The sequence below is a fragment of the Mastigoproctus giganteus genome, chromosome 5 (assembly GCF_048544385.1).
Source record: "Mastigoproctus giganteus isolate SK-2022 chromosome 5, ASM4854438v1, whole genome shotgun sequence".
In the NCBI taxonomy this organism is placed as follows: domain Eukaryota; kingdom Metazoa; phylum Arthropoda; class Arachnida; order Uropygi; family Thelyphonidae; genus Mastigoproctus; species Mastigoproctus giganteus.
The window spans coordinates 105,445,251-105,457,622 of record NC_143579.1 but is presented as its reverse complement, the minus strand read 5'-3'; the positions used below and the strand labels follow the sequence as shown (position 1 = coordinate 105,457,622).

Sequence of the window (12,372 nt, the reverse complement as noted above, 5' to 3'; positions counted from 1 at the left end):
TCCCTCTAATTGCCGCAGCTGATAAAGGACCTTGACGTAAGTTCTTACAGCGTCTAAATTCAAGCAGAGCGGCTGCTGCATTGCATCCATTAACGTAGAAGAACTTCGCAATTAAAGCGCGATCAAGCAGAGTGAGACGCATTGTTCACAGTAAACTTACAGAATATGTTTGCGATGTTCGCGTTGTGCTCTCTGTTGCTGGGAAAATTAAATTAACTCAGATTTTTTCAAATTTTCTGCCTTCTCAGGTGTTTTATTTTTTAGTTTGGATTTAAAACTTTAGTGCAATTCAGTTTCTTTCTTTTTTGTGCAAAGAGCACAAATAAAATTTGTAATTTCATTAAGATTTGTCTTATTTATTTGTTGGTACTTTGTCATGTCTTTCCTCTTGTACAGCGCCATATTATTCGCCATCGGAAGATTTTGGAACTTTTTTTTTTTTTTTTTTTTTTTTTTCACGGGATCCTTCTCCCCCATTTCTTGAATAGTTTACTTACTAATTTTGGTGGCATTCCGCTTATTACTTAGAGCTACAGGGAGCTCTGAATAGGAATAATTTAATTATGGCCACCTTGTGTATATGTACTCAAGGAGACTACTCGGAAAAATATTAAAAGCTTATTTCATTGTGACATCTGGTTCTCTTAAATTGACTCAGTCCTGAAACTTAATTGTCAATTCTCGTACATTTCGTGCTTGTATGTAAAATAACGGCTGTTAAACTGAAAAAAAAAAAAAAAAACTTTCACTTACCTACACGATTGCGAACTGAAGACAAATCCTGTGGAACATTCTTCTAGGTTTTTACAATCACAGCTGCATTCTTTATGATTCCAGAATTTATCCCTTCCAGTGCACTGCGCTGCTTTATCTTGGTTGTTACAAATACATCGACATTCTTCTGGTTTATAAATTTGTTTTTCTGTACACTGCAATGCATTTTCCTTGCACTGACAAGCGCAATTGTCATGACTTTCCACCTGTATACTCTCGAAACCATCATCTTCAAAGAACTCTGGATTCGAAGGTATATACCTTGCTCTGAACACCTGCAAGAGAAAACAGAATAAAGTGGCAACATCTGGAGAACATTTAACAGGTAAATTTTTCACAAAAGCACTGTAATCAACATGAGGTACTGAAATGTGTGGTGCTATAAATTCATTAATTTTAGCCAAATAATGATGGCACGACATACATCCTTTTCTAGACCAGGGCAAAAGCACACCAAAGTTAAGACTAGGTAAAAAATAAAAGATTTTTATGTGATGATGCATTGATCTGTCATGTGCATCATCATTACAATGGATTGTTACATGTTTTTACAGTTTTAATGGATTATAATGAAAACCGTTAATATTATACATTATTATATAATGTTATTATATATCACTACAGTTTCTATTTTAGATTATATTTTATATATATAATTTAAACACTAACTAGTTTCACAAATGGGATTAAAATTCAAGAATGGAATTTCAGTTTTCAAAATAACTGTCTCCATTCATATTTTCATCGATGAACAATGGACCAAGTCCAAACTATGTAAAACAACCCATATCATTACTCTACCACCAACTTCACGGTTGGTTCAATAAAGTCTGGGTGAAATCGTTGTTTACATTTGAACTGACAGATATCCTAATACGCCAAACCCCAGCGTCTATCTGATGTCTGGATTGTGAGTACCGTGATTTGTCACTTCACATCATGTTCTTCTCTGCAGTAATATATGTCTTTGTTCTCTAATCAGAAGTAGACAATGACGTGCATTGCTGGGAAACGTAGGCTTACGACACAATCAGAGTAACCGATTCTGTGAAGAATTTTCTGATAGTTGTTGGTCTACACTTATCCTAGATCTGTTAACTATCTCTTAATTAAGCTCATTAGAGTTTAATTACGAGATAATTAACAGAACTAGGATAAGTGTTAAGAGGAAATCGAAAAGGCACCTTATTAAGGGTGCCTTTTCGATTTCCTCTCGCTATGCATTTCAACTGTCGGTATGCTTTGGGAGCCATTAATAGTTGTGTGCCTGGCTTGGGACGAAGGTCGCATTATCTTCTGTCTTTCATTGGTGTACAATGTTTCCAGCAGATTGTTTGAGGAGTCTCACTCTTTCTGCTATTTGATGAATGAACGTGCCACCTGTATGCGAAAGTTACGATCACTATCACTCTCCTTGTGAAGGAACCTAAATCCTAGATTCTGTTCCATCTATAGTACCTGTATCAAGTGTGCATGCCTTTTTATATCATTTTTTCAACTGGTACTGCTATATACCGGCCACGTGACCTTTGGAAATAGCCGTCCGTTACTTCCCAGGGTCGATGTATCCCAATACATACTTTTTTTTTTTTTTTTTTTTTTTTTTTTGATTTGGTAGTTGTTGGCGCATCGGCTTCTGTGGCCATATTGCACCTCCCAAGGTTTTTGCAGTACTTTGATCCAAGCCCGAGGCGGGAATCGAACCCGCAACCTTTGGGTTGCCGGGCAGGTACTTTACCCACTCGGCTAGCCCGGTCGGCTCCAATACATACTGTAAAATAGTATATTCAAAAACGATTTTTATAATTTATATCCTTGTTTCATACTAAATATGTAGGCACGATCGTTCTCACCACCTTGATAGAAGAACATTACACCTGTAATGTTCTTTTATGAGCGAGTAACGGATACAGATTTAAGAATATGTGTATGTGTAATTTGAATATAAATAAAGACTATATCAGTCATATGGTAAGCCAAGTAAGTGATCAATAGAAATTAAACTAGTACGTAATTACAGCAACAAACGAAGAAGGAGGGGAGTGGAATAAATCGAGATAAAGTGTGTTACTTGTTTGTTGTAGGGTTTCAGGCGCATCAGCGACTTAGTCCATATTGTGCTATGTTTAATATGTCTGTAAATTGCGATGTTCTATGATCGTTGCAAATCGATCAAGCAAATCGATCATTGTTCTATGATCGATTTGCTTGTTTGCTGGACCCGAGTTTCCGGGAGGAAAAAAAAAAACATTCTACCTTGGCATGAGACCAGCTAACTCAGCTGCATTGTAAAAAAGGCCCATAAAAATTCCTCACTATCACTTTAAACGGAGATAAAAACCAGCCACAACAACGTGAACAACAGGGTGAGATAAAATAAAATAGACCGACAATCATCAGAAGGCCACAAAGCTAACAATAGTTGGGGAATTACATTTTGACAATTAAACAAAAAAAAATGTATTTGAATTGGCAGATACCCTAATCAACCTGCCAATTCAATAGATTTGAATAGCGGTGGCCCTTATGCAGTGAAAAAGTATACTAGAATAGATTAGAGCACTCAGAAGGCGACACCAAACCACTGACACTGGGTGACAGTTAAATAGGAGTACATCCAAAAGAAATTCAAGTACCGTTGATAGTACGAGCGGCATATTAGCATCTCAGCCAACTACTAACCATATAACATAAAAAAAATCCTTAATTAAATAATAAGTAATGAAGAAAATAATGAAGGAAAGAAATTTGATATATATATACATAAACACACTTATATAATATTTGTTGTTATTATTATTATTATTATCTGAATTTTATGATGATTAAAAACCAGCAGCTGCAGCCAAGGAAAAGAAAAAAAAAAAAAAAGTAGCATGCACAGCATTAGCAGCTTAGCCATAATACTCCAGTGGGACTGATGTAATGTTCTTCAACAAGGGAAACAGTAGCTATGAAAGAGGGCATGGTAGACGAGATCACCAGCTCTAATCAAGAGTAAAGTACAGTTTACATTAATTGTATACTTCAAAGGATTTCTAGTGACGAAAAGATCAAATGTATTAGAAGAGTGGTTAGTTACGATTGTTTAGTGTTCTGTTTGTTAAATGAACAAAATGAACAAATTGTGATGGCATAAACATCAAAATCTTTATCAGCCGGGTCGGTACAATTGGGAAAATTGGAGCAATGTATGTTTCAATATTATTTTAATGTATGTCCATCGAAAATAACTTCAGTCTTAAGGAAGTCAGACAACTACAGTAAGTCAAAACGTTTCGAACTATTAAAAAAAAGCTTGTAAGGCCCAGCTGATTACTTTATCCTCATCTTTTACCAGAAAATGAATGAAATTATTGTTACAATATGCAGTCAGATAGTTCTCACCTTAACAGTTATTGTAGAAGTTTGAGTGGGAGCGCACTCGAGTAGTGCGCTCGTGCAACATCCACCGCACCTTTTCACACGATAACACGGAGGCCATAATATCACAGATGGATCATCCGGTGATGGAAGCTCAACAACTTGATAATCTGACATGCAGCCAGATTCGTCAGCTCTTATTATAAATTCATCTGAAAGACATGATGTAAAATAATCTTAATTGGTGAGTTTTATTTTTAGAGTCTGAAAAGTATTAAACTTATTTAATTTTTTAAAGGTGTTTGTGGAATATATTTTTATTCATAATTTCGCGATAAATTTTTCTTGTGACAGAATAGTGTATTTCTTTTTTATTAAAACCCCAAACACGACAGGTATTAGAATCTATGGTACTTATTACCATGCAGGAGGTGAAGGTGTTGAGAAGACAGAAAATACTTGTTAACATTAGACTTGAATTTCCGTTTAATTTTCAAGAAATACATGTGAAGGAAAGTTGTTCCAAGTAGAAGGTATAAATAAGGAAGAGCAAAAGAATTGGAGTTGGACAATAAATGGAAGCCGACTGTTTCAGACAAGTGTTTAAACTGGTTTGGAAGAGAGCAGTGAAATTATAAATGATGATTCACAATAATAGTGCACATGGAACGTCTGCACCGTATAAGGTTTCTGCTACATAGAAACAGTTTCCATGCAGGAGAAGCTGACAGTCTCTGAGTCAGAGTGAGAGAGCTTGCAAGAGATGGGTTATCAAGCAACCTGACTGCTTTCTTTTGAACAGAATCTAGGAGCTTGAGAAAAGTTTGGAAGAACCGCTCCATATATGGGAACAATGTTCCGTGGTAGGACGGATCTGATATTTGTTCAGAATAAACTTTACGCCGAGAGAGAAAAAGAAAATTCAGTTTTTAGATGTAGAGGAAACAATATTCGTGATGTGCTTATGCCAGGAGAGATTAGAAGTCAGGGTAATCCCCAGTAGAAATGTGTGATCTCTAGAAATCTGTGTCATCAAAGATGAGCACGGGAGCAGTAGACCTTTTTGCGAGTGATAAGATAGTACTGAGTTTTAGAAGGTTAGAAGTTAATTGAGTTTTCTTCCCCTATTGGAGATTTAGCGCATTGTATTATTCAGTTATAAAACGATCTTTTAACATTTGGTCTCTTTAACCAGACAGAGGCATAATATTCAGCTGTGGAGTAGAGATGTCAAGTGGCCGAGCAGCGATGAGTCGTTGCTATGGAACCCCATGTTGTACCACTTAGTTGCTGGAGGATGTTATTTCTCGTTTTCAGTTTTGCGGTGGTCTTCAACGGATGTAATATCTTTATTGCAATCAGCGAAAATAAGTAAATTTTACATGTATGGCTGATGCAATGCCCATAACAGCAAAAATTCTAGGGGTTTAACATAGAAACGAACTAAAACTCTAAAAACAAAAAGTTAAGTTGTAAACACATGAAAAGAGATTTATTTTTACAATATCATGTGTTTTAAAAGACAAAGTTCTATCAAGTGTTACACCCAGATTCTTAGGGGTATCTGTTATGTTGTAAGTGAGAATTATCAAAGTACACTCTCAGATCACCGAGAGATAAAATTAATAAACAAATTTATCCTCTGTTTTTGCTTGAAATCTTCCCTTTTACTTGACATTAAACTGAAAATACTCGCCACATTTATCGTAAATCCTACTACCCTCAAAATAAAATACAGAACAAATTATGGAAAAAATGCAGCCCACTTGACTCGATGGATCATCATAAATTAGATCCTTTTACATCGTTTCCTGATTACTTAAATCACTTAAATATTTATTTAAATTCTTTATAATTGTAATTACATTTTATGTTTAATTTCATCATAAATAAATGCTAAGAAGAGCAGGACAAACCAGATTGAACCTTTACGTAAGGGAAAGGGGATAGTATTAAATACACCAGGCTGCCTTTGCAGATGAACTCAACAGTTATTTTGCATCGATATTTACAAATGAAAAACCTTTTGTGGCAATGGGAAATTGTGGGAGCGAAGTAGAAAAATATGTAATTACAGTAATGATATTGAAATTTCGCAAGATTATTTAATGAAAAAACTTTCGAGCCTACAGGCTAGTAAGGCTCCTGGAGTTGATGGAATATACCCTATAATCTTAAGGGAGGCGGCAAGTGAGTGCATTGAACCATTGAGGCAAATTATGCGAGCATCACTAGACTCTGGGGAGATTCCGTTGGATTGGAAAAGTGCCAATGTATCTCCCATACATAAAGGTGGTTCTAAGAGTGAAGTGGAAAATTATCGACCTGTCAGTCTGACTTCAGTGGTAGGGAAAATCATGGAGGCAATGATCAAGGGTGGAATTCAGGATCATTTGGATAGAATTGAAATTCTCAAGGATACTCAGCATGGTTTTGTTAAGGGAAAATCATGTTTAACAAATCTGGTTCGCTATTTTGAAAGGGTCACTCATCAGCTGGATTTAGGGAATAATTTCGACATTGTTTATTTAGATTTAAGCAATTGTTTATTTAGATTTCAGCAATTTTGACTCAGTTCCACATGAGCGGTTGCTTTGTAAGCTGGAACAGGTTGGAATCATTGGGAAAATCCTCAGGTGGATAGCAGGATGGCTTCAGGGCAGGAGGCAGAGGGTTGTGATAAATGGCTATTCCTCAGATTGGGTTGATGTAAGAAGTGGGGTTCCCCAAGGATCGGTTTAGGACAACTGTTGTTTTTAATTTTCATAAACGACATTGATGAAGGGATAGCGGGCGTGATGTCTAAATTTTCAGATGATGTTAAAATTGGTAGAGTAGTTAACGATCACTGTCAAGCTGAGCTTCTTCAGAGAGACCTACATAGATTTCAGAAATAGTCAGAAAAATGGCAGCTATGCTTTAATCCAACAAAGTGTAAGGTATTACACCTGGGAAACAGTAATCCCAAAATAACTTATTCACTTGGTGGAGTTCAACTAAACCCAGTACTGGAGGAAAGGGACTTGGGTGTTACGATACGGTCAGACATGAAATTCTCTGAGCATTGTAAACAGGTTGCACGGAAGGCCCATAGTGTCCTATCGATGATCTATTGAACTTTTGCAAGTAGAGATAGGGACGTGATAATCCCTATATATAAGACTTTTGTTAGACAACACTTGGAATACTGTGTTCAAGTATGGAGACCGCACCTAAAGAAAGACATCAAAGTCTTTAAAAAAAGACTTCATAAGGACGCCCTCGGCAAAAGGGCGTCCTTATGAAGAAAGACTTCGAATATGTGGGTTGCAGAGTTCGGAAACTAGACGACTTGAGGTGTTTAAAGCTCTGAGAGGCATCAGTAAAATGAACGAAGTCGAAATTTTCAAGATTATAAATGATGCTAGAACTAGGGGACATAAATTCAAGTTACGGGGGGAAATGTTTAGATTGGACTGCAGGAAGTTTTATTTTAGCCAGCGAGTTAAAAATTACTGGAATAAGTTGCCTACATGGGTGGTAGAGGCTGACAGTTTGGAGAAATTCAAAGGTCATCTGGATAGTACCTTCGGGTGCGGGAAACACATAGGATGATAGGTTTAATTTCCTTTTCTTTTATTAATTATTAGTTTTTTTTATCATTGTTTTATTCGTTTTTTTTTTTTTTTTGGCTGGTGCAGCATAAGCCGTAGGCTTTCTTGCACCATGCGGCCATTACCAATACTAATACTAAATGAACTGTATTTAAAATTTGAACCATTTAAATATCTCTATAAGATTTTACGAGTTGTTAAAAACATTGTTTTTTCTGCTATAACGTAATTTAAGTGAATTACAGTAGAACGTCGATTATCCGACCCGTCAATTATCCGAACTACCCCATTACCCCCATTACAGTATCTACTTTTATAGCATTGGTTGTTATGCTGAAATATTACTCCTGCCGCTTAATACGTTTCGTTTCTGATTATTTATTCGAATATATATGCACTATAGCATAGAAATAGTCCTAATGTGTCATTACAGGAATTAAAAGTCTTATAAATACAGGAGTTAAAAAGTTTTTAAAGTCTTTTCTGAAAATGGCGGAGGAGAAAGTTTTTTCAAGGATAATGTTTACAATGTAGATGAAACTGGTCTTAATTGGAAGTCATTCCCTCTTAAATCACTTAAATTCCGATGCGAAATGGCTGCTCCTGGTTTCAAAGCTAACAAACAGCGTGCCACAGTTATGGCGTGTGCAAATGCAAGTGGACAACATGTTTTACCATTGTTAGTGATTGGAAAATGCAAGAATCCAAGGTGATTAAAAGGTGTAACTTGCCTACGATATAAAGGACAGAAAAAATGCTTGGATGAATTCCAAAATTTTTTTGGATTGATTTAGCCAAGAATTTATTCCAGGTGTGAAGAGCCATCGAGAAAATTAGGGTAAAACTGGTAAAGTTTTACTTATTGTCGATAATGCACCATCCCACCCTCCTATTGAAAAACTGAATTCAATTGACGAGAACTTCATTGCCAGGTTTTTACCGCTAAATGTTACAGTCCTGCTGCAGCCAATGGATCAAGGTGTTATAGAAAAACTAAAAGATGTACAAAAAACAAGTCTTGCTTCGCTTGTTGCTACCAGAGGGAGATGAAGAAATCGTGGTTGAGCCTTTAAAGAATCTTAAGATTAAGGTTTGTTGCTACCTGTTAGCAGATGCCTGGAACATATTGTCGGAGGGAAATCTGAAAAAGGCATGGCATAAACTTTGGGGTACTGCCGAAGAGACGATCACACATGTGCAAGATTTGAATGAAGAAGTAGGTGCGATTCCCGAGTTTTCCGAGTGTGGGCAAGATGATGTAGAGGCATGGTTAAACAACGATGCTGATGATCGTGGTTATCATATTTTAACGGAAGAAGAAATTATTGCATTAGTCCAGGATGAAGAACGTGCTTTTGATGACAAAGAGGGAGCGGGTCCACTCACGTGGAGGCCTTCGCTGCGCTAGAAACTGAAATGGCATGGTGTGAGCAACAGTCTGAATGCAGTTCTACGGAGATGCTGCTATTAGAGAGAATGAGAGACCTCTCCGTGAAAAAAGACAATCTCGCATGGTTAAAAGAAAAATTCAAGATTACTTATTTTAAAAAATAATCTTCCCAAGATTTGTGTGCAATTACGTGTGTTTGTTTATTTCTGTTTATGTTTAAAAAAAAAGTGTGATTTATATTTGAAACCATGAAAAACAATTAGACAGGTTCAAAATAAATATAATATGCATTGTTTCTTCAAAACGTTTTAGTTATATATTTTGTAATGTATGTAATGTAAAAACGTAATGTATTTTGAAATATGAAGTATTATAAAAATAATTTATTTAGGAAATGGTTTGTAAATAACCATTTCCTAAATCAATTATTTTTTATACTTCATATTTCAAAATACATTATTAATAACCGTGCGTACAATAATTTAATTGTAGGCCTAATTATACATTATTTCGTATAAATGGGTATTCTCATGTATGTTTCATTATCTGAACTGTTTGATTAACAGAACCACCCTGGTCCCGATTAGTTTGGATAAACGACGTTCTACTGTATTTTCACTATGTAAATGGGCAAACAAAGTGTTAATAAACAAATGGAAAATCATTTAAATTCAAACTGTAATAATGTTGATACATTATATATATATTTTTTATTTATTTTAAATACTCTTACGGAATAGTGCTGATTTAATTCCTCTCCTCATACAAAGAAGCAACGTCCACACAGTCAGTCTACTTTCCGAAGCGCACCAATGCTAAACGTCTTTAATTTCACGCATGTAAATTTTATTATTGATTTGTCTGTACTGGTGCTGTTTGGTGAATTTTAAGCATTTTCGATGGAGTTCCTCCTAAAAATGTCTGATAAAATGAAAGATTAGTGCCCAATCATAGTTGAAAGGCAGAGGCGAATATTTGTACCCCCCTATATTTCTATCCCACCGATATTTCTGAAGACCCACATTCCTGGACTCTTCGCTCTCTCCTCCCCCGTGATGGCCATCCTAGTGTGGTAGTTTTGCCACTTCTGAAAGGCCACTACACTTAACGTAAAGAAAAAGTTATAACACTTTTGTAAGAGCGGAAGTAATTATAATAATAATTTATTTTTAGCGGATTTCAGTGCTTCGTTCGATAATGCGCACACACTGGAAATAACTCACTATCAGAGTCTTTTCTATTTTGTCAAGTTCAGTGCAAGCGAAATCATATTGGATGCATGTCTTCTTTCCGGGAGTGTGATACTAGATCGTCAACAGCAAGCTTTGTACTTCTGTGAGGGTGTGGGGGAAAGACACTGGATCTGCATTTACGAGTGCATTGATAAAAAAAAGTACAGTATTATGGTTAAAACTTCGCCATGACAAGTAACACACGTATAGTTGGAGAGGGACGTTACATGGCAATTTTCCGTGGAATCTAGATTTCTATAATGACCACTCTTATACTACTTATACGTTTATTTAATAGCTAAATAAACTACAGTATCTTAATATTCACATGGTATAAGTGGCCATTATAGAAATCTATATTCCAAGTAACACAAGATTTTTAAGTTCAAGATTTGAAAACCAGAATGGTCATCTGAGATAGCAGTAAATAATTACCGATTAAATCTCATTTAGCAGCTAAAAAGGATTTAGATACTTTTATATAGTTCCGAATGAAACGATATAAATGGAATACACATGTGGTTAGCACTGGAAAGCTTATACTAGTCACACCAACGAAAAAGCGTTTGGAGTTTCTTAGATAATCACAGGAGACACAATTATAAACTCCTGTAATGTATTGTTTTTGTTTCACTTGTTTTAGTTTCTGGAGCTATTACATTGAATATTTTAAATATATATGAATGTATATGTATTCGTGATTATGCAGATCTGTTGATGCATTCCAGTGTTGATTTATCTTTATTCTGAAGATAAACAAAAATGAATGGAGGACAAGGAGTGTTTAGATTATGATTTTGCATACTGCGGATTAACATAAATTACTGTAACGTGTATAGCTTCTTCCTTTGGTTAAAAAACTTATCTCTAATATCAGAATGTAGTGCATATGTACATACAAAGGAAATTACTGTTGTCAGTGTTCCGCAGTTTATTTGCGAAATAAAACTTGCGATCTGCTAGCTAGTAATGAAATAAAACCATACAGAACGTATTTCAGTGTCAATAATAAATAAGGGCAATAATAAAAAAATAGAAATAGCATATGGCTGTGCATACCCGTCTTATCACTCTTTTCTAAATAGGCTTTGTGAACACCTTCAGGTGGCGATTCAATTTCTTGTTCAATAACAAATTTCGAAAGAAATTCTTCAAGCGTTTTCACATCTTTCATTTTTATTAGCAGCTTTTCTGGAACCTGAAACAAAATTAACAACTTGAAATTACCACATTAATAGAACGAGGAAATTCAAGTCTATTTAATTGAAGTATATCTATATCTAGACATTTCATTTTTAAGGTTAGTCACATGATTCAGCTATTTGAATGAAATTTATTTTTTTATTTTTATTATTTATTATTAAGTCCTGAGGGCCGATTTCCCCTCTACCCTTGTACCTCGGAGAAATATTCAAGAAGTTCCGGATTTTTGAGGTTCGACTTGAGATTACAGTATAGTACTGTACTATAAGTGCGACGAGTATCAGTGAACCTCGACCGCCGGGGGACGGCAAGTCTCTCGAGCGTCGTCTGTTATTTCTGGTGTCGACGTACTATGCTGTAACCCAATGTTGTTTTTTGAAAAAATCCAATATTTCTTCAAATATTTTTATTTGAAAACAATAACATTGTTCTTGAATTCTTCCGAGAACTGAATATAGACCTAGTTGCTCATGGTATCTTTAAGCTGTCATTTATTTTCCAAAAAAGAGAAGAACGGAAGTTGCTTCTTTACAGACAGTTATTTTGTTGATTTTTTCAAAACCTTTTTTTGAAAAATTATTATTTGAGTTTATTGATTTTAGTTTGTAACTGATAGAATTCGGCCATGGACCGTGGGTTTCTCTCCACAAAATTTATAGGGCATTTTTTAAAATATCTGAAATGTAGTTAAAGACTTATGTAATAGGTCGAGCAGAGTTCTTAGCTCAGTACTGGGCAGACTTTTGTGTACGTACTTGGATGTTTCTCGGAACTCAGCAGTGCGCTTGTTTATTTCCTCCTAATGTAGGAGTACAGA

The 12,372-nt window shown here is 35.5% G+C and overlaps 1 protein-coding gene across 1 annotated transcript in view; it reads right to left on the bottom strand.

The window, feature by feature from the left end:
* Nucleotides 1-12,372, bottom strand: part of LOC150085609 (uncharacterized) — a 45,856-nt gene that overhangs the window by 15,259 nt on the left and 18,225 nt on the right. Inside the window, exons 2-4 of the mRNA XM_090374616.1 lie at nt 11,412-11,550; nt 4,162-4,349; nt 754-1,049 (exon numbers count right to left, since the gene is read on the bottom strand). Coding sequence (XP_090230742.1) covers nt 754-1,049; nt 4,162-4,349; nt 11,412-11,550 — 623 coding nt within the window. The remainder of the gene's footprint in view (nt 1-753; nt 1,050-4,161; nt 4,350-11,411; nt 11,551-12,372) is intronic.